At 32.5% G+C, this 23,644-nt stretch overlaps 1 protein-coding gene and 1 long non-coding RNA gene across 2 annotated transcripts; one reads left to right on the top strand and one right to left on the bottom strand.

The window, feature by feature from the left end:
* Window positions 1–5,686: 5,686 nt before the first annotated feature.
* Window positions 5,687–6,077, bottom strand: LOC149139809 (uncharacterized). The gene is made up of 2 exons (XR_016264467.1): window positions 5,861–6,077; window positions 5,687–5,749 (listed from the first exon to the last, which is right to left on the bottom strand). It is a non-coding gene; the product is annotated as an uncharacterized LOC149139809 (long non-coding RNA).
* A 15,727-nt stretch (window positions 6,078–21,804) lies between these two features.
* LOC149139808 (putative UPF0481 protein At3g02645) lies at window positions 21,805–23,205 on the top strand. Its single transcript, XM_089450826.1, has one exon. It carries the CDS (start codon window positions 21,805–21,807, stop codon window positions 23,203–23,205), a length of 1,401 nt encoding a protein of 466 aa, XP_089306952.1.
* The last annotated feature ends 439 nt before the right edge of the window (window positions 23,206–23,644 follow it).

Here is a 23,644-nt window from a genome sequence, read left to right as displayed (position 1 = left end):
GGGATCTCAAAGGAGTAGATCCTCCTAGTGTGGTTGAATTTTCTTGCAGGTTGTCCAAGGCTAAAAGAGGGGGATAATCTTGCCCCCAACTCCCCACTCATCTCTAGTCTCAAAGGGAGAACCAACAAAAAAAAAAGGTTGTGATCGCAACTCTGCAAATCGGTAAGCTTAAACAGAAAAGGTAAAACCTCACCCTTCAACCATCTCATCATTTAAAAGTTCTTTAAAAAAATTCCTTTTATATTTTTATTACTAGCTTCCTGCAATTTACCTATCATATATAGCGCTAGTAAACCTTGAAGAACTAGAGCTTAAGTATTTATCACAGCCAAGGAATTGATATATCTATTTTTAAGATTATTTTGCCACATTTAAACGAGTATATCTAGTTTATGTGTGCAGATGTGCAGGAAGATATAGCTGTAGCTAACTTTCATTTGCATATTTTCACTCAACAAAGCTCCCTTTTACAAGCAAAAATATTTTATTTGCCTTGTTTTAGCTCAGATTTATTTATTAAGTTTATATCTTGAAAATATAGCATGGATTTAGTTATTTCAACCCTTTATAAATGTATTACTTTGTTGAAACAAATTTCTATGTTGCGTACCCAAGGGGTTTTGACCCCAAGACCTCATAATGAATTTTCAGCTTTGTAGAAAATCATTTTATTGCAGGCCTAAAGGATTAAAAGTGGTTTAAATAGTCCAAACTTATACCTTCTAACCTCCTCCCAAGCACTTTTGGGTGAATCTCAAGGGGAAGTATCGAGAACATTGACTTTATATAACCATAAAATTAAACAATGCTCCCGTAACATCTTTGGATGGACTTAGTTGTTACAATTAATATTAATGTGCAAAAGAAGTTTTTGAAACTTTGATATAAGAAAAATAGTATTACAATGGAGGATATTTCTCTTGCTAAGAAATAATAACGCACATGAGAACTTAAAGAAGTCCTTACAAGGTATCTAATTGCAATACCTTATGACACATTAAATGAAAAGTTTGAGAGTCAATAAATACATGAAGAAAAACTCTAGGAAGGGAATTATAAGGAAGGGAAAGCTAAGGAGATAAATTGACTCAAAGTAAACACATGTTGAAGAAGGAAAGAAAGAAGAACCAATCAGTAAGGTTGTTGTATATTGCCAGCCACACCACTCGAAGAAACAATAATCACCATGGCAAGGGTGTGAGTGCTAAAAAAATTACTATGTGTTAACATGGAACCAAAAAGACACCCTATAAGGAGGAATATATACAACTAAAATAAATGCATAAGGGTATCAAAGTAGAACAATAAAGACATGGAACAAAATAATTAGCTAGAATCAAGAGCAAGGAGTAAATACCATAGTCGGACCCCATATCCACATTTTCACTATGATGGATGGATGCTTATGCATGGTGTTAATTGGCTAAATTAGTTAGCAAGTCATATTATATGATTTCTTCTCATGGTTTTGGGATGAAACAAGTGAATAATAGTGGAATGTAATGTGCCCAAGAAGGATAATATGGAGTATTTAGGGTGCTACACAAAGGGGTAATGAATGTATTATGGACACAATGATAGATTAAACCCACTTGGTAGTTGATGGGTAATAAGTAAGCTCATTAAATAGTGAATAGGAAATAACATTTTAAACAATGTGGATATATTTTTGCACTTTAGAATAGTAATGGGCATACAAAGATTCACAACTTGAATTTTAAGAATTTTAAGATTAATTTCACTATATGTATACATTTTGTATTCAATTTCAATCAAGAAGGATTTTCACATTTTCCACTAAAGTTTTATATTAAAAATATTTATTTAGCATTTTAAGCTAAAGTAGTTTAAAAGTAGAAGTCAAAAGGTGTAGACTAACTTATAGATTAAATGACATTTTTTCACCGGAATCCGATAATACAATTTCAAGCAAATTTGTGATTTTTTGTTGTTTAAAATATATTTTTGAATGCATAAATAGATTCAACACCCCAATAAAACTCTAGAGCACTCAAATTCTACATATTAAACAATTTAAACTCAAGTTTTTAAAAGTCTTAGTCATATTTTGGTTAAAATTAACGAGAAAAATATTCTTAAAAAAACCATTTCATTTATTAATTACACTATATAAAAACCAATATTACAGAATTACAAAATATTATATTATGTATTTATAAATTCTATTTAATTTTCATATTTATCCTATAAATAAAATTACATAAAAATTTAAACTTCATATCTCTCATTAATTCATATCTCTGATTAATTATATATATATATATATATATATATATATATATATATATATATATATATATCTTTTAATAAGTTTAATAAATTAATTTGAGTGATTACATGTAATGAATTATAAACTAAATGTTATTATATAATAAATTTAAATAAGTTTTATGAATTAATTTGAGTGAGAAAATTGCGAATTACAACCAGATGTTATCATGTTTCATAAATTTAATTTTCAAAAAAAATATAAATATCTTTTAATAAGTTTAATAAATTAATTTGAGTAACTACATGTCATGAATTATAAACTAAATGTTATTATATAATAAGTTTTATGAATTAATTTGAGTGAGAGAATTGCGAATTACAAACCAGATGTTATCATGTTTCATAAATTAATTTGAATACTTTAATATTATTAATTATAACCCATATATCACAAAATCAAGTTCATAATCTATTTGTTTATACGAAAATAATGGACTTTATTTAATACCCATTATTAAATTATCAAAATTATGATGAATCGATTTACCCTACATACCAACAAAATACTAAATACATTTCTCCAAAATATACATTTTGCTTTTTATTAAAAAAAAAAAAAACCATACACTTTATAATTATCATTACTCTCACATCTCACCACTAACCATCACTAACATAATTCTCCAATAACTTACGATCTCGTTACAATTATCATTACTTTGACATCTAACTACTCATCATAACTAACATAATTCTCCAATAACTTCACCAATAGTTGACTAGGTAAAAGACAAAGCCAATAACCCATCTACACCTCTTAGTTGTCTCTCCCAGTCCAACAAAAATAACTCTAGTATCTTAATATCACTTAAAACCATTTTCCACAACTAAAGTATCTTAATCAAATCATTCTCAATCTCCCTATAGCATTCCAAAATAGTTGGTCTTTGCAAGGATTGAGAAAACTAGGAATTGATGCCCAATACTAAGATAATCATGTATTTTCACATTTAAAAAAGATCAATGATCATGCACCTAGGTAAGATAAGATAGTCATCCAACTCTTGGAAAGTTAATCAATCTTGTATTTAGTAGATTCATGGAATTTTAGTGCCTTTCTTGTAGTCCGATTCAATAATTAAATTTCCACTTCACTTTAATGGACTTTTGACTTTTGGATGGTGATTTTACATTCCGTTCCAAACAACATTTTTGGACCATGTGATTTGAAGCAATCTCGTTGTTGTTGGGACCATGGGACTTGAGTTATTGTTCGTTTACCCTTTCCCAATGTTGGCTTTTATCTATAAAGTTTTCATTCAATTAAATGCTAACATAAAAGGTACTTGGAAGGTAAAAGTAAGAAAAATTTTGACATAGTTTTCGAACTAAGGAAATATACTCCTTTATCATAACAGATGATGTAAGTTATTGTTAAGGAGTATAGTGCATTGTTTTGGTCCATGGTTAGGAATGATTTTAATATTAGTTAAAGGTTTAAGGTTAAAGTTGTTATAATTATGATTAATAAGTTGATTGTTAAGTAAATTTGATAACTTACTTATTTTATTTTTTTGGTATTTTATCTTAATATTGTGTATAAAATGTAGTACATATTATATTTGATTAAGTTATTGTTAAGGAGTATAGTGCATTGTTTTGGTCCATGGTTAGGAATGATTTTAATATTAGTTAAAGGTTTAAGGTTAAAGTTGTTATAATTATGATTAATATGTTGATTGTTAAGTAAATTTGATAACTTATTTATTTTATTTTTTTGGTATTTTATCTTAATATTGTGTATAAAATGTAGCACATATTATATATTTGATTAAGGGTAAGTGAGGAGTTTTCGATTCTAGAAATATATTAGAGAAGTAGGACTTTCAAAAGACATTATATTTTCATTAATGAAGTTGATGCTTACAAAGTGAATGATTTAATAACTATCCAAAAATGTAGTAGATATCCTCTATGAGTGAAAAAATGAACATCAAGTTTCACCCAGTAACTTACTATTATTCATTAAAACATGGAGACACTTAAAAAAATTTTAATCTACATTTAATATGCTTAGTTGATAGAGGTAATATTGGTATATGATGGCTTAAATATTTAATTTTATTTTTAGTTTATTGTTATTTTTAATTATTTCTTCAAATTTGTTTATGCATTTAAAAATATAATAAAATAATTTTCAATTATTCTCAACACGTTTTAGTTTCATGTTCCTTTTGTTAGAAATAAGTCTCACCATTTTGCAATGACATAACTTAACTAGTGAAGGAAATCCACTTAATGAACTCATTTCATGACCATAAATATCCTTTACTATGCTATCATTACCTTCAATAAGGGAAATGGAAACAATTTTTGGAAACAAAAATGATGTATTAAAAAGTCTAAAAAATACAGAGATTACATATATTGAAACTGTCCTTGTAGCCCCTTTATAGATAAAACAATGGCTAAAGTTGTATTATTGTAGCCTAAGTCATTTAAACTTGCTGGAATGTTTAGCCTTCAAAGTAGCAAACATAGTGGGTTTAGTGAGAGCAATGCTAGTTGAGCATATATGCTCTATGTATTGTTTGCGTGACTTGAACCCACGTGCTTTCAAGTCCTTTGGCGTGATTTTGGTCCTTTTAACCATAGCATCAACATTTATCTTTTTTGTTTTCTGTGAAAATTAAAACATTATCAATAAATATCAAAATCCACATAGATATAATGAAAATATGCTCACCATGTAACGAATATGAAAAGACATTTCATTGACTAGCTATTAATAAATATCAAAATCTATATAGATATAATGAGAATATGGTGAACATGTAAGGAATATGAAAAGAAAATGCATTGACTAGTCATAAAAAAATATGTCAATGTTATTATGAGCTAAGATATGTAGTATATAACTTACCTCTCCTAATTTATCTTGAAGTCTAGATGAATGCCGCAATGGTTGAGGAGAATGTGATTTTTGCTGAGTATCATGTCCACCATCATACATGTGCAAAGGTGTTTTAGGAGATGTATATTCATTACTCTGAACATTAGATTATACATAGATATAAGTATGTGAATAAAAAAGAATTAAATGTAAAAATATGATAAAATTATAAGAGTATAAATAAATATAGTCTTACCTTGCATTGTGACATTGGACATGAAGATGGTTGTAGCATTTGAACCATTTCATTTCCATTCTTCTTAAGGCTTCTACAAGGGGTTTTCATTGATTGTGATTGTTCCAAAGGGAACACCTGCACCATAAATAAGAAATAACACACACGCACATAATAAAAAAAAATCAAAGATAAGGATATATAATACAGAACATCCATTTCTCATCCCATCATTATGGTAAAACATAACAATTTATGTATTAATATTTTCGGTGGAATAGGTTATATGGATTAAAAACTTACTGGCCCAGTAACCCTTGAAAATCTTGAAATCTAGGTGAGCGTCGCAATGGTTGGTGGCTTGAATTTGGGGAATTTTGTTGATTAGGCTATGCATATCAATAACAATGAGAAATTAGTATACAATTATAATAAATATAAATATTATTTAATGTTAAAATGTCTAAAAAATTAATATATGCAAAAAAAATGGACTCAACTGTGTTGTCATTGTCCTGATTGGTTTCATCAAAGTTTAATATATGGCTGTGCCCATCTGATCCTTCTTCCCCCACATCATCGGGAACCTCAGTGCTTGCTTTCTCTTTTATAGCAATATCTATGCGCTTCATTGTCTGCATGCGTCTACGAGGTAGACTCTGATCCCAACGTTGAATTTTTTCACAAATCCTTTGCTTTGAAGTGTCACTAAGCTGATCAAATGTAGCAACTGACTGTGAAAACAAGTTTCGATGAATTTAGTCCACGACAATAAACTAATATTAATAGAAAACATATACAGATAAATACTAATAATTACTTACAGCTGAAAGAATTTCTTCATTGACAATATTAATAAAAAATCATATACAAATAAATACTAATAAATACTTACAGCTGAAAGAATTTCTTCATTGACAAATCTTTTATATGCTTGTTGTCGTGCACGACATAGCCTTGCATCGAAGTCATATTGTATTTTGGCATTTTTCCTTTTAACTGCACTTGTTGATTTGACCGCCCATGTAGCATTTGCATCTCTTGCTCGACCTCTTTGACGTGGAGGAATTGGTGGGAGATTGTGGGTGGTAGCGCGATGATGATTAAGGCTAGATAGCTTAGATCGACTCAAATTCCCCGCACAGCCACCAACAAGACAAGTGAACACTTGCTTGGTGCCTTTGATAGTTACCTCCCATTCATGTCTAATTTCCTCCATTTTCTTATTTCCTTATAAATAAATATGTAAACAACAATGTTGTTAAAAACATCATAAAAACACATTAAAATAAAAATCAATATTCATATCTATTTTTTTGTGGTCACTGTTGCACATCCGGCAAGGACAAATTCTATATCAAAAAGCTATATATAATACGTTACTGGACAAAAAACATATCTATTTGTTGCAACTAAACTTTTTATGTAGATGATAAAAACTCAACACATAAATAATGAAAAGAGTTAAATAATGTCAACACATAAATATAAATTTTTCCAGTTAACAAAGTGAATAGATAAAAGCTAATGCACATCCGGCAAGGACAAATTCTATATCAAAAAGCTATACATAATACGTTACTGGACAAAAAACATATCTATTTGTTGCAACTAAACTTTTTATGTAGATGATAAAAACTCAACACATAAATAATGAAAAGAGTTAAATAATGTCAACACATAAATATAAATTTTTCCAGTTAACAAAGTGAATAGATAAAAGCTAAATATACGGTGGTTGGTCAGTGTCACTTTGGGATTTTTTTATTATGAAACGAAAAAGTAAATTTACTTCAAACTCGTACATTCTCGTTGTATTTCAATCTTGAAGAAGTGTACATATTTGAACTGCCAGACCAAGTTATTGGACATTTTGTAGGGTTTCTTTTCTAATATAAATACTATTTTCCATGGACATTTTGTACATCTTATGTAGTGTTTGTTTTCTAATATAAATACTATTTTCCATCGACTCCGATATTAAAAATGACAAAAATGATATCTCAAAAATGACAATGACAATTCGTGCTTGGACCATCTAAACATGAGAGAAGGAAATGGGAGACTGTAATGTAGCATGACCCAACATGCGTTATAGATAGGGGCCTATAACTTAGTAAATTCCCTTTCAATTATGCATTACCAACCGATCAGGGCGGAGGAGAAATCAAACTACTAAAGGCAGCGAATTAACCAAACGAAACATATTGATTTAAAGTATAACCTTCCACTCACTCAAATTGCGATAAAACATTATATAATGAACTGTAAAATATTTATTGTACGTTGAAAATAGTTTGTAATTGGTGATAAAACATTATATAATGAACTGTAAAATATATATTGTAGGTTAAAAATATTACTCTAAAATACAATAAATACTTTCCAGCTAAATATATATTAGTCTTAAATGCATTAAATACCTTCCCGATCAATAATTATTAGTCTGAAATAAATTAAATACTTAGCTCAACCCATGTTGATTTCCAATGTTGTGACCACTGTCGACAGCTTACAATGAAATAATTGGCCATCAGATTGACCTGGCTAGGATAATTACACACGGAATTTGTGAAAAGAGTTATACTGAAATAATTGGACATCATTTTGATGTGGCGAGGATAATCACAGACTGAATTTGTGAAAAGAGTTTAAATAAGTTCAGGACAACATACCTGTGTGCTTCTCTATTTTTGCGCAAAATATGTAGATATTCTATTGAATGAAACATAGCAATCGCTCTGCCTTTTTTAACTTAGCGTTGTTTTTGCGGTTTCTCTTTTGGCTTTCGGCTTGCCTTCCGCTGCTTCCGTTCCGGAGAACGAAAGAGAAGAGCACCACACCTTCCAGTCCAGTTTTGGGTTATGATTTTGCATTTTGAGATATTCAGCTACAATATTTCTCTGAAATTAGTTTTTTCGATTAAGGTTAGATGAGACAAGGACTACTCAAATTCCTATGTTCCCAATGATTTTTCATATAGTTAAATTCCTATTGTTTTTAGCTACGAGATTTGTATGTTTATGCTTATTGATTTTTTTATTTATACAAAATATTTTCAAGATTTACAGTCGATCTGAATAAACTAAACTGGGAAAATAATATAATCAATATGAAACGCAACATACTTACCAATTTTCCTAATTCTTATATTTTACCATCGCTGTAAACAAAATTTTATAGAAACACTGGCAAATTCGATTAGATCCAAGAATTTTATGGGAATCAATGCCAAATTGGCTTATATCCAATATCACATTATGGAAGGGATTAAAAAATGCGATGTGCCAATCTCAATTTTCATCCATACACATTATTTAACCATGCAAAACCTAACCTATGCTCTCAGCAGCACCCATGGATTTTACCAACGGGAGCAGGAAATTCGGGGTTTTATATCAAACTTATAAGTTATATTTGTAATATCTATTTATGGTATATTTGTAATATTTATTTATGGTATATTTATAATATTTATATATTTTTATAATTCACATAGAGTTATTTATAAAGTGTAGTTAATGTTTATGAGTAATATGTTTTAAAGTTTATTTTAGGTATATTTTGCAATAAAGTTTATCGTTTTAATATGTTTCAGTATCGTTTGGAAAATACATTCTGGAGTGCTGAAACAAAAGCGATGGGGGAGCGTCCACGATAATCGTCTCGTCCTTGGCCATACGGTGATCGCCTCGTCTCTCAGCGCCCAATCAGGAAGCCTCCCTTGCCAGCTGCTCGCTCCTCCACGTCCTTTTCCATGCAGGAACGCCATCGCCCTTGTCTGCCAGGTTGCTCAAATCATCCACCCGTCTCTCAGCTTCATGCATATCGACGCCCTTATTTAACCCGTCCATCAGCTTTCCCTTCGGTTTTCCGTCTTCGGCCCTCCTGGCCGAGGAGTGTATCGGTTTCTCCTCCTCCCTCTGCTCTCGTTTCTGCCCGACTCCTGGGCTCTCTTTTTCGGCGTTTTGGTCCGTGCCTTTTGTTCTCCGTAGCCGAAGCCGTAGCGTAACGCTGGCAAGGAGACAAAGATTGGCCAATATTGATATAAAGACAGGTAGCCATGACGATGGCTCCATTTAAAGGAAACTTGGGACTCTGCAGAGGCTCGTTCCTGGTGGCAGAAGCATGGGTTTTGATACCCTTCTTCAGAATTGCATTTGAAAGTTTCAATGGAGACCGACGGAAAACAAATTTACACATCTTGCCATTATGTCTTGAAAATTTTACAGAGAACGTATAAGATATTATTACAAGAAGATATTACAAAATTCACCAAGAATTCGGCACTAACCTTGCCAGCCGCAGCTCCTCCAGGTATTGAATTGAACGGCTCCTCGGTTCGCAGAATGGTTTTGCAGCTGTTCGCAGATAATGTTCTGTTCGGTTTTGCAGGTTTTGTTCTGTTTGTCGTGGAGCAGGAAGGGTTTTGAAGGCGGGAGGAGGTTGGTCGCATTCTTGCCATCTGTAAATGAGCTCTCCCGGGCATTAATATGATTTGAGTGAGTGGAGGCCACGCGCCGTATTTGATTAATATGTCATCAATACGATTTGATCAATCTGTAATCAATACGATCGATTTGAGGGTGGCTGCGATTTGATCAATCTGTAATCAATACGATTTGAGCCCGGGCAGGGTCGCCCGGGCGCAGATGGGCAGCCGGAGAGGGATGCCGGAGACCGGGCAGGGTCGCCCGGGCGCAGATGGGCAGCCGGAGAGGGATGCCGGAGACCGATGATGAATGGAAATATGATGCATGGTGGATGGTGGTCGTCGGGCTGTCAGAGGGTACCTCTCCATAGCATTAACTTTGCTATGGAGGTGGAAATAGGAATTGCCGTTTGTAGATGGCCATTAAAAGTTGGCCATTAAAAGTTGATATATACACACTAACTCATTTAATATATATATATATATATATATTCCCAATTTCCATTAAATCCCTGTATATTTATATTAGTTACTTTGTTTTATTTTGCATGTATTTTCTATCCTACTTTATTTTCAGACGCACGAGAAACATGAAGATCTAGAAAATGTTCCAAAACTTATGTAATAAACTCGTTTTGGTTATTAATTGCTGTCACTGGTTGATTATTTAGCCCACGTAAAAATCATACGGCTAAAAAGTCCAAATTTTAGTATGTTTAGATTATTTTATAAAAAAATTGTCGCTCTCAAATTAGTTTAGTCTTAATCAATTAGTGTGTACGTTGTCTGTGCACGAATGGCCTAATTGCCTATAAAATTTGACTATACAACGGTTGTCTATCTTTTGCCTGTTTCAAACAAAGCCTTGAATTGTTTTTGATAGAGGTTTTGTTTTTTTAATTCCCTACCCATACCAAGGAATATTGAAATCAATTTTTAATTAAATATTTTTATCATCGTTGTTCTTAAATCCCCTAATATTGTATTTAATTTGTTAATGGTGTCCATAAATGCAAGTAAATGTAAATAGGTCAAAGGTTAAGAACAATTGTAATTTGCATTTTATTAATATTATATACAAGATGAGGGCAACCAACACCCATTTGGTGTATTATTCTTTTCCTGAAACCCCCACTCATATTGTATTTAATTGTGTTAATGATATTTATAAAAGAAAGTAAATGTAAATGGTAAAGATTTAGAATAATTGTAATTTGCATTTTATTAATATTATATTAGTGTTCATAAAAAAGATAAGCTAAACCAACATAGATTCTAAATTGTAAGGAGAAATTTTGGCATTGGTATTTTGTTCAATTGAATTAGTTAGCCAAATTAAAATCACAATGGAATCATAAACTGCATAAGAGTGTGGGCCATGTACCCATTCTCAAAATTTTTGGCTAACTGCATAAGGAAGTATGTACTTATTCTCAAAGTTTCTCGCTAACTTCACAATGCATAAACCAAATTGTGATGCTAAGGAAGTAAACCAAATTCTCATGCTACAAAGTATGTACATAAGGAAGTATGTACTTATTCTCAAAGTTTCTCGCTAACTTCACAATGCATAAACCAAATTGTGATGCTAAGGAAGTAAACCAAATTCTCATGCTACAAAGTATGTGCACTGGGAAGGAACAATGGTTGAGTAGAAATTTTGGCATTGTTTTATTCTCCAATTGAATTAGTTAGCCAAATCACAATTGAATAAGTACTCAACAATATGGGCCATGTACCTGTTCTCAAAGTTTCTGGCCAACTGCACAAGGAAGTATGTACCCATTCTCAAAGTTTTTGGCTAACTGCACAAGGAAGTAAACCAAATTCTGATGCTAAGAAAGTAAACCAAATTCTCATGCTACAAAGTATGTGCATTGGGAAGGAAAGTGGGTAAGTAGAATGTTGTGTGTATGACCAAAGTAGAAGGTAAGATAAATCCTTCTTGGGAGAAATAGGCGATGTAAGGTCATTTGGTTGTGAATTTGCACATAAAGCACTGGGAAAAGCATGAAACACAGAGTATCAAAAATTCAATGAAGGGCTATAGGCTCATAATCGACATATTGTGAACGTTAAGAGGCCTAGAATCAATAATTGAACGTTGAGCATTGATTCCTAAATATGAAGGAGAGTGGCCTTCATGTACTCCACCCTATTTTGAACCATGTTGAATCACAAGTAAATGTTTCCTTAAGATATCAAATCTAGCTGACGGGCAGCTAGTTGCAAGGAAGAGTGTAGTGCAACTTACCCTATGGTAGGGTGAAACTTACTTCATCCTTCTCCATGAGAAGAGTGCTAGACCCATATAAAGGATGGAGTTAAAATATATTAGTTAGGCTCAATAAAAATATAACAGTTAAGGTAGGTAAATAATATTGATTATATGTAACAGCATTTTCGGTAAAAATCACATAAAATAAAATCCCATCCATGCATTTCGAATCAACCAGTGTGGTTCATCTTCATGATAAGATGAGGAATCAGATCTAGGAAATGGTTTATTTTATGTGATTTTTACCAAAAATGATGTTACAATTAATATGGATCATAAAAGTCTAAATTCTACAAATATTGATTATAATGAATTTTTGGCAAGAAAAATAATAAAATAAAATAAAACTGAACTATTTAAATTATTTAAAAATAAATAAATAAAATGAGAATTTAATTTTATAAATTATAAAATATTTTTGAAAGGGGAATTAATGAGTACAAGAAATTAGTTAAATTAAATAAGGTCAAAACTTTTAATGGGTCAAAAATATATTGACATAGAATTGATTAGAGAAAAATATCTTAATTTAAATAAATAATAATTAATAGGAAGAAAGAGATTAAATTAATGAAGATTCCAGAATCTAGGGGTTAAATTAATTATTATTTTTTATATTAAAATTCTAGGAGAAGAAGAATAAGAAAGAATATTAAATGAATTGTTTTTTAAATAAAATGATTTAAATTGAATAGGAAAGAATAAATAGGCTTAGAATTAGAATGGAAAGAAAATTAAATTAAAGGAAAGGAAAAATTATAATAAAATAAAAAGAAAGACAAATGAAAATTAGATTAAATGTAAAGGAAAGGTTAAATTATAATTAAAAAAAAATTATCAGGGAGAAAAAAGGGATTAAAAAATTAAGTATATTTATTAGACAGATAGAAGGGAAAGTTTAAAAGGATAGGAGAAAATTGTGGGAGGGGGAGAGTTAAGAGGGGTTAGATGGGTTAGAGTTGATATTAAGGGAACGTGGTCTAGAGGATAAGAATTGAGTAGTGGGCTTCTAAGAATGGCTTAATTGATATCCATCTTCACAATTGAAGTTATTAGGGTGTTTTTCAATTTCTAGGGCTTTCCTAATGACATGATGAATAGAGACTAATATTTTAGTTTTATCAAAACAAATAAAATGCTTGGTATTATGGGAGTGTTCAAAAATGACATATCTAGTAATGTGTTCATAGTAGGTGCTAGCCATGTGCTCTTTGAGTCGAGCTTTGAAGGATCTACCCATTTCCCCTATGTAAGACATTCCATAGGAGCAAAGGATTTCATATACTTTGGGGACTAGCATAGGGACATTATTGTCCTTGGCCGATTTGAAAATTTAGTTGAGGCTTTTCTGAGGTTTGAAAAATGTCTTAATGTTATTTTTAGAAAGAATTTTGGATATATATATATGTATGTATGTATGTATGTATGTATGTATGTATGTATATATATATATATATATATATATATATATATATATATATATATATATATATATATATATATATATATATATGCATGCATACATACATATATATATATAGATATATATATATACATACATATATATGTATATATATATATATGTATGTATACATACATATATATATATATATACATACATATATATATATATATATATATATCAAATAAAAAATAAATATTAACAATTAATAAATTAGTTAAATTAAGTTCCTAATTATGAAAGGGCACTTATGTCAAAAGACATGTTCTTTAACCCTTGTGGCCAGTCAACTCCTATAAATAAGAACCACCAAATGGTTTGTAATCATCATATAATATTGAATAATAAAATATATATTGTTAGGAAAACAAATGTGTCTTCCATTGGAGAACTTCAGTGAACAAAGTTTATTGTTCCAATGGTATTAGAGCACTCGATCCTCCAGCCTGCAACTCTGTTACCCCACCCTATCTCCATCTCCATTGTGTACCTTCCACTGACAAATCAATCGAGAACACCATACACTGCCCAAACTGTATTCCTACCAGTACTGTCCACCCGCTCCGCTCAGCCACGTTGTTCCTCCCGCTCTGCCACGTTGTTCCTGGTCCGCACCCTGCTCCCTGTCTAATCGCGTGCCCTTTGTTATGAGGACAAATCCCTCTTGCGGACAAGAGCGATCTCCCTAGAATTCTAAGAACCCTAGTAACAAATAGACAATAATCCCTACCTTTCTCTAAGTTCTGATCGTTTGAAAGCAATAGAATGAAAGAGGCCTCTTACCAGTTTAGAAAATTGATTGATTAAGTCCCTCAAAGCTTTCGATCACATGATCTTTGATGCTCCAAATGTCCTCTTGTTACTCCCAATAGCTTCTCTACAATGTTCTGAAAGAGATCTGCAAAGACGAAGACAAACAAGAGATCAAAGCATACAACATATAATCAAAGAGATAATGAACTAATTAACCAATTATACATGTAAAACTGATCAATTATACAACCAAAACTCATGTAGGTTATAAAGGAATCCTACAAATCAAACCAATAGAGATGTAATTGAGAAAGAACAATTTCTCATATTCACAAAACTGGAGAAAAGCCTTACAACCATGTACCTTGATGTAACAAGCCCTTTCTGCAATCTCTAACCCTCTCCCTTACAAGACAAGCCTTCCAACCTAATCTCAACAACATAAACATACTTCCAATAGTCCTCCTTCAAACCCTAGACCTGTAATGGCTTCATAGGTCAAGGATGAGAAGTTATGGATCCATTCTCCAAGGGATGAGGTCCACTATTAGTGGGATAGAGTTTCCACAAAGGAAGGGGAGTTACTCCATGATGAGAGGGATCAAAACTGAATAGACACTCATTCGAATCTTGTTGGTTGGGATAGATGCTACCAACAATGCTTCTAGACTTTACTTTTTATTTTTACGTACTTCAAGTCATGTTCGCGGGTCATAGCGGAAGACAATGCGTACTTCTACTCAAATAATAATGGTATTCCCTGTGTATGTGCAGGAAGTGACTAGGAAACTATGAACATCGTCGAAATCAGGGTTTTGTACCATATGATATAGAAATTCCACCTTCTTTGGGATGATGTAGTTTCAAACTCTACAGGGTAATGCTCTGGAACACATGTATGGATAGCAAGAGTTCCAAATTGATGGTCATTTGCCTAATGTGACAAAAGGATGTGTAATTGATTGCTCCATAAAGCACAAAGTTAGAAGAAATATTTTGATGACTGAAGTGCTTTATCATGCGAAGGTTTGTGTTAGAGACTGCATTCGGAGACCTGAAACAAGCAAACAATTGTTGCAATGCAATATATAATATCATCGCTAAGGTATGCATTCCCATACTGAGAACATAAATGTCTGAAAGCACAGTACAGAAATACATCTGAAGATTTGTTACACAACATTTTTTCATTGTTCTCGTACTCCCCATCCACGATCCTGAAGGACCTCTATAGTGAACCCTACATGTTTTCCCATCATGAAGAAACTCCCAGTATGTCCCTCTTCATGAGCAGAATAATTCCCCTTTGCATCATTTCCCAAGAATCTTCCTTTTACCCCAGTTTACAAGATCGATGCTACTCACCAGTTTCCTCCTCGTGTAGATTTGCACAGATTAAAACTAGCACTAGCATCGTACAGAGTGACTGAGCCCTTTTCTAGTCACGTCGATCCTCTTTTGGAAAGATTTTTAAATATGGAGTCAAAGCTTCGAGCTCTCAAAGCTTCGTAACATAATTCTCGTAGATGATTGGGCTGGATGGAGCTAAAGAAGTTAGTTTGGGCTCCTTTCCCCTATTAGGATGGAACAAACTCAAGATACAAGACCTTCTCCCATGATGAGAGGAACCATCTCCCATCCATCCAAGCTATATAAACCTCTCTTTTCCCAAGCTAAACTAGTTTTGGAGTGAGTTTGAATGATCAACAAGACATCTATAGCTTGTAGCTTTCTAGTGTATGTTTGAGGGAGAATAGTGTGTTTTGGTTTGGTTTGAGACTAAAGGAAGAAGCCTTAAAAATTCCATTGTTGGGGCTATCCATGAGATTCTAGTAGAAGTGTGGGAACCTAAATATGTCGGAGGAGACCAACAACGTCAAGGCATTGGTTGTAATCTCTTTCTGATTTATATGAATATAACTATTGATTGATTTCCTACATGAAGTGTTATCTTACATCTTTATGGCTTAATGTTCCTTGACCTGTTAAGTAGGTTGAATACAATATTGTATGCTATCATGTTTGTTGTTGTTGTTTGTTTGCTTGTTTCAGGTATTCGAAGGAAGGAAATGAAAGATAGCTGGAGTGAGGAATCAAGATCATCGCCAAGCGGAATAGCGTTCTAAGAGGTAGGCCCTCTTATTTGATTCTAGCTTAAGGATATTTTCTATAGATTGTTTGTTTGTGGCTAGACTCGCTCTCTCAGGCTAGAGGAATTGTTTGTGTCAGCACTAAGAATTTACCTGCACCACAAATTGGCGACTCCACTAGGGAGAAAATCCTTCTGTTTGATTGATTGTTATTTTATGGTTTTGTGTGAACTTTTCCAGTATCACCATTTCCCTTTAGTGTTCTCTACTTTTCCTGGTTTACTTCTCTGAGCCTGAAATTTACAGTGGCAAGTCTAGTTTTAGCCTTTGAAAATTTTTATTTTTTTTCTTGAATTCTTGGTCAGCGTGTTTATTTTTCTAACAGTCGCACCGATCAACAGAGTTTCTTAAAAAAAGTTGCGTCGACCCCCTTTTGGCGCTTGTTGTCAGTTAGGTAGTCGCACCGATTCTTGTAGGTGAAGATAAGGGTTTCACCTAGATCATAGCCAGTGTGGCTTGCCCTTCTGATTTCTGTCTCTGAGCTTGTTTCGAATGTGTTCTCCCTGACTGGAAATATTTTTTAGCTTGGTTTATATTCTTGTTTGGTTTGCATTTTATTCACTTGGTTTCGTGAGTTCTTAGATGGTGTAAAACCCTAGGGCATCTAGGTCGTCCTTCATTCACCTATTTGTGTGCTCAACAAGTCAAGCCGATAGTTAAGTTACTCCTTGCATTTCGTTTGTTAGTCCTTTTGTTGCTTTGATTTCCATTTAACAAGTTTGAAAAGTTTCGTTTGTTGATTGAGCATCTCTTTTCGGGAATAGATCACATTGCTCATCTTGTTTTTGGTTGAGTCTTCACATCATTAGTTTGAAAGGAATTCTCTTTTGTGCTTTACATTTGCTTAAGGCCGGTTGTATTGAAAATTTTTCATTGAAGCATTTGTGAAAGATTCATTTCGTCATTTCATTGAAAAATACATAATTCTAGTTTGTTGAATCAATATGTTACACTAGTTAGCATCATTGAAGACTAGATTTGCATCATCATTTGCATTGGAAAAGAAATGAATTCTACTTACTAGTGAAAGGACTACTTGAAGTGCGTTTGATAGAAAAGATAGGGATTGGAAAGAGTTTTTCATCATTTTGTTTTCAAAAAGAGAAATAGTGAAAGGGTCATTATGCTTTCAATTGCTTGTTTGTTGCATTGGGTGTGTTCTCTACTCTCATTAGTGTAAACAATTCATTGAATTGAAAGGGTCTTGTCTCACTTAGCCGCATATAGGAGTTTTTGAGTCACATCAATAAGGCCTGAAAACCGAGACATAATTTCAAGATAAACTCTAAAAGGTATTTAGTTAACCTAAGGCACATTTGAAACCTAATGATCACATTTAGAAGGTCTAGGCTAGAGACGTGTTCTGGCGTCTTTAAACCTAGCAGTTGTTGTTCGCTTTAGCACTAGACAACGCTAGTAAGGACTTGTGCTCCCCGTACCATCGTGTATATAAAGGGAGACCCCACTAGGTTGCAATCCTTTATCCATAGGAATCTGAGTTTGCTGCCTTGTAAACGTGATACACCAAACACAACATTTGGAGAGATTGCTTGTCCGTACTTCTCGGTTCGCCGGGAGGTATTCTGCAGTTCATAGTTACCAAGTAATCCTTTTTTCCTAGATCATCCTGAGTAGTCATGTTGATCTTTTTGACTCCATAAACATAAAAGATCACTCGAGCGCTTGTCCTTTCGAGCTCGTTTTAAACCGAAATTGATAGAGTCATCTTTGCTTCTTTCTCGACTCTTAAAACATGGAAGAGCACCAGTTTGTTTTTGCATCTTAAAAAATTATTGCTTGCAATCGTATGACATCCATGTTAGTCTTTTGCTAGACCACATCATGAGTACACCTTTAAATAAATTTTAAAGCATTGGAATCAATCTGTCTCTTTTGGTTAATTGAGACAAAATCATTGTGGCTGAACCAACTACTTCACCTAGTTCCTCTTCCCTTCCTCTATCTAAAAGATTGTCTGAGGGGCCTTTTTTTGAATTGCTGGAGTCACTTGAGGACCAAGGTGTTGAACTTGGAATTATTGGAAGTAAATGCCCTTGGAGAATGTGGAAAAGGTAACCGATAATTATCTTGGGATGTCATGTCACTATTGTATGTCCAAAAGATGAAGTGAGTGTAGTTTTAAACTAAGGGAAGTAAATGCCCTTGGAGACTGTGGAAAAGGTAACTGATAATTATCTTGGGATGTCAAGGTAACTGATAATTATCTTGGGATGTCAAGGTAACTGATAATTATCTTGGGATGTCATGTCACTGAACCAATAATTATCTTGGGATGCCATGTCACTGTTGTATGTCCAAAAGATGAAGTGAGCGTACAACCATTTACCAATTACTCATTCAATATTTTTTATTCTAATTTCTTTTAAATAATTGTTTTCTTATTTAAGCTGGATGAAAATTTATTCATATTTAAATGTTATTTTATTTTTATAAATATCGGCATCCAACTTAATATAAGTTAAGACAAATACATGCTTTGAAGAGTGTAGAAAGAAAAAGAAAAAGAAAAAACCAACCTTAATTAGATATAGATGATGAAATAAGTGCATAATACTTTGTGGTATATTGTCTTGTCTTATTAAAATTTTATTGAGTGGTTGTATTTTCAATTATTCTAGATTTTTTATCTAATTTTTTTAAGTAAGTGTGGTTAGTAAATTTTGATGAGATATTGGGTTTATTTTTAATTATTTTATAAATATAATTATTTAAATTAATTATTTAAATTTAATTATAATATATTTAGAGATAATAAAAATTTTAAAATTAATAATTGAAAATACTATAAAAATATTAATAAAAATATTGGCATTTATGTTATAAGTAAAACATTTGAAGTTGAATGCTTGAATACAATTAGTTTAGAAAGAGTAAATTTAATTGGATTATTATTATGATATATAATGTAAATCTTATAAATATGGTTGAAAATCTATTAGATTTTTTTTACGACATAAAAATTTAAATGTTTTTAATTTGTGGAAATTGTTGTTGTGGATTAAATGATGATGAATATTTAATAAGATATAGATTAATACAAATATTGGTTACAAGGAAGTGTTCAAAATATTAGTTCATAATTATTTTGTGTTGTGACGTTAGTAAATGAAGTGAATGTACAAAAGTCTAATTTTAGGGTTTTTTATTTTATTTTATTAAATTTTTATCTAGTGATTACATTATCAACTACAAGCTACAGATATTTTGGTCTAGATTCTCCTTAACAACTCACTATGTCTTGGTAAGATTATGTGTTTATCCTCATAAAAAGGTAATTTTTTTAAATAGAAATATGTAATATTTGTATTAGAAAATAAGTTGTAGACAAAGTGGACAATAATTATGATAATAAAAAACAATGTTGTCTCTTTATAGGAACATTACTATCAAGTAGTATGTGTGGAGTATGAGAAGATAATAAACTTTGGAAGGATTGCAAAAAGTTTCTATTGGTGCAAACTCTATAAAAATCACCTAAAATTAATATTGTTTTATACAACATAAAATACTAACAAAAACATGTTTTTTTGAGAGCTTTGTCTTACTCAATATTGGGTGGAATGAGATTCCTAGTTCCCTACGTCCATGTCTTTAATCATGTGATGAATTGTTTCCTCTTTTTTGAGATTTAATCATTTGATGAATTGTTTCTTCTTTTTGAGATTATTAGGAGTGAAATTCATTAAATTTCTATAATTTAAAGTAATTAAGTGGGAGCCGTTACTAAGGTCACATTGCCCATTATCTTTAACATTGAGCATTCACCTTCCAAACCTTGATTTTTCCTCTTGGCTGAACAAAAGTACCTATAACAAGTTCATTTTAAGACATATATTGGTATTCATTTTGAGATATATATTGGTATTCATTCTCATGGACGAAAACATAGATGTATTTCAGCTATTTCATAAGATATTATCAAAAAAATCAAACTCTCATATGTATTAAATGGGTGGAAAATAAGAATAGAAATTAGTCTATAATGAACATCAAAATACTTACTAACAATATTGATAAAATTAAAATCATCATAAAAATTTAGTAAATTATAACTTTATTTTAAATTATATTAGTAATAACAAAACAAATTAATATATAAATTAAATATATTTATATTTTAAAAACATAAAATAAGATTGTTAACTATAAAGATTTACCTTTAATTTATTATGAAAATTATTGATTTATAAATAAACTTTATTATAATATTATGACTTATTAATCAATACCACATAAACAAATAAATCATAACACTCTTAACATAAAAATTATATATAACCTATATTTTAATTAATTTAATTAAAAAAACATAGTTAATTTAAACCATTACCAATATTCTAAAATACTAAATAGAAATTAAATCTTTATCATCTCTTTAATAATGTTTCTCTTTAAAAATCTCTTTAATAATGGTTGTCAAATAGATTAAATTATAAAAACCATAGTGGAAAATAAAGGAAACTCCTATTTCATAGACAATAGAAAAGTAAATGCTCCCTAACATGCAAGGCAGATAGCTTTCCCCCTGTGAGTGACAGGAAGCTAATCTAGATAGCAGCCTGGAGAGAAATAACGAAAGCTATCTACCTTGCATGTCAGGGAACATTTATTTTTCTATGATCTATCAAAATAAACACGGCCCTCCAACGACTTCTTCGCAATTTGGATTTCCGTATATCATACATACCTATGCGTGTTGGAAATCTTAATTAAGTACTTAGTGGGCATGCTAGCCATTTGTTTCGGTCATTCAAGCTCGATTGGAATGAGTGAATCTTAATTATTCCACTACTTACATTAAAATTGTTGGTGGGAATTGTAGCACTGGTTTTTTCGGTCATTAAATTTCGATTGGAATGAATGATATGACATCGTATCTCGTATTTAGTAGTTTGTAAATGGCCATTAAAAGTCGATATATACAACACCTTAACTCATTTAAAAAATGAGCATATATATTCCCATGGTTGTTAAATGGCCATTAAAAGTTGATATACACACCCTAACTCATTTAAAAAATGAGCATCTATATATGTATATATATATTCCCATTAAATGGCTGTATATTGATATTTGTTACCCTAGTTTTAAGTTTTAAATCTCGATTGGTGACCATATGTATGTAGTGTTCCATATTCAGTGTGATTTACAGGGATATTGGTCGCCTGTGTATAATGTCTAACATTCCAGGAAATATTACTCGCCCGGGTATGATGTCCTAGAATTCAGAACATGGTGGGAATAACAACGGCTCAATACCACCGTGTAAATTTGATTTGAAATCCCCTGATATCGAAACCAAAGAGTTGAAGAACTCAGAAGGTAATTTTGATTTGAAATCCGCTGATATGGAAACGAAAGGGACGCTGGAATCAGAAGAATTACCGGATGACGGAGAAACGGCAGCATGGATAAAGGAGAAAACATTGCCTATTCTTCTTCGAGATAAATCCTATGGTGATCTTAGATTGCGGTCTGTTGTGTCGATATTTAGAGTCCCTAACTTCCTGAAAGACACCAAAAACGAGAAAGCGTTTGTCCCACAAATTGTTTCGTTGGGTCCATATCATTCCAACAGACCACAGCTTTCTCCAATGGAGTATCACAAAAGGACAGCCCTGCGTAGAATGATGACGCGGTTCAATATTAAGAGGGGCGCTACTGATCCGGATAATATGGAGTTCTCCTTTCGTGCAATCCATGAAATCTTCCAGGAGGTGGACAATATCAAGAACAGCTACGAAGAAAGAATTGACTGCAAGCCAGAGCACTTGGCTGAGATGCTTACTTTGGACGGTTGCTTCCTTCTGGAAATATTCAGGACTCTGGGTGGAGACAAGTTAATCTGGGAAGGTAGTGATAAGTATGAACCTATTTTTGATAGAAATAGGATTTATTTTACTGGATTCGATATACTGAACGACATTTTGAAGGTTGAAAATCAGATCCCCTTGATAGTTCTCCGAAAACTACTCGAATCGGAGTCCAACCCGGTCGATACAGCCGACAAATTTCTTTTCGATGTGCTGGTGAAAATTCCAGGGACCAAGTTCTACCCTTTCGATTATGATATGAAAGAATGGTCGTGGCCGCAACCAGTTGAACAAGTTCATCATTTGCTGGGTCTGTTGCACAGCCTCATTGTATCTCCGCCTTCTGATACCCTGATTGTGTCTACAGCTTCCAATGATGGTGATGGCACAATCCCATGGAAGGAACGTAGATGCATCTCTCCTGCAGTAGAATTAAGTAATGCTGGCATCAAATTTCAGCGATGCAATGGAGGCATCAAGCAAATTTATTTTGATCAGAAGAAAGCCACGATGTATCTTCCTCCGATCAATGTCACGGACCACACAGAGGTACTGTTCTGTAACTTAATTGCTCTTGAGCTATGCCAGGCCTCTGGAGACAATTACCTTACCTGCTACTTGAGTTTGATGAACAACTTGATTAACACCGACAAAGACGTGGCTGTGCTAAGAAAGAGTGCAATCATTAATATCTACGTTGGGAATGACGCCGAGGTTGCCGACCTCTTCCATGGTCTATGCAAGGGAATCACCCTGACCCGGAAATGTGTTTTCCTGAAATTGGAAAATGATGTGATGGCGCACTACGACAGAAAGTTCAGGGTCTTGTTTGCCCAGTTTAAAAAAACTTATTTCTCAGCTTGGACAATTCCAGTTATTCTTGGACTGTTGCTTACCTTGGTGCAAACCATCTGCGCCATACTCCAATACAAGTAGCCTCTCCGCTGTTTTATCTTTTCCCACTGAATGTATTTTATAAGAATATAGGATAGGGAGATTTCAGGTCATTTATAAATAATTGGTATCCTGTTGTAGCCTTCATTATATGACTTTCCTTCATCATATGACTTTCTGTTGTAGCCTTCATTTGTATCGTGTTGTAGCCTTGTTGGGCATTCTTCGCGCCATATAGATCGCATTCTGTTGGCTACAGCAGGGTGCCTTTGGGCATTATTCAAATTATTTAGATGACTTTCTATGTGGAGTATGTGATGATACGGAATTGATTTCTATGAATTGTTTATTGTTGGTACTTTGTTTTATTTTGCATGTATTTTCTATCCTACCTTATTTTCAGAGACAGGAGAAACATGAAGATCTAGAAAACGTTCCAAAACTCGTTTTGTTATTAGTTGCTGTCATTGGTTGATTATTT

Source organism: Pinus tabuliformis, chromosome X, assembly GCF_031772625.1.
Source record: "Pinus tabuliformis cultivar Carrire ecotype Pingquan chromosome X, CPIR1, whole genome shotgun sequence".
NCBI lineage: Eukaryota > Viridiplantae > Streptophyta > Pinopsida > Pinales > Pinaceae > Pinus > Pinus tabuliformis.
This window is presented reverse-complemented; position numbering and strand designations above follow the sequence as displayed.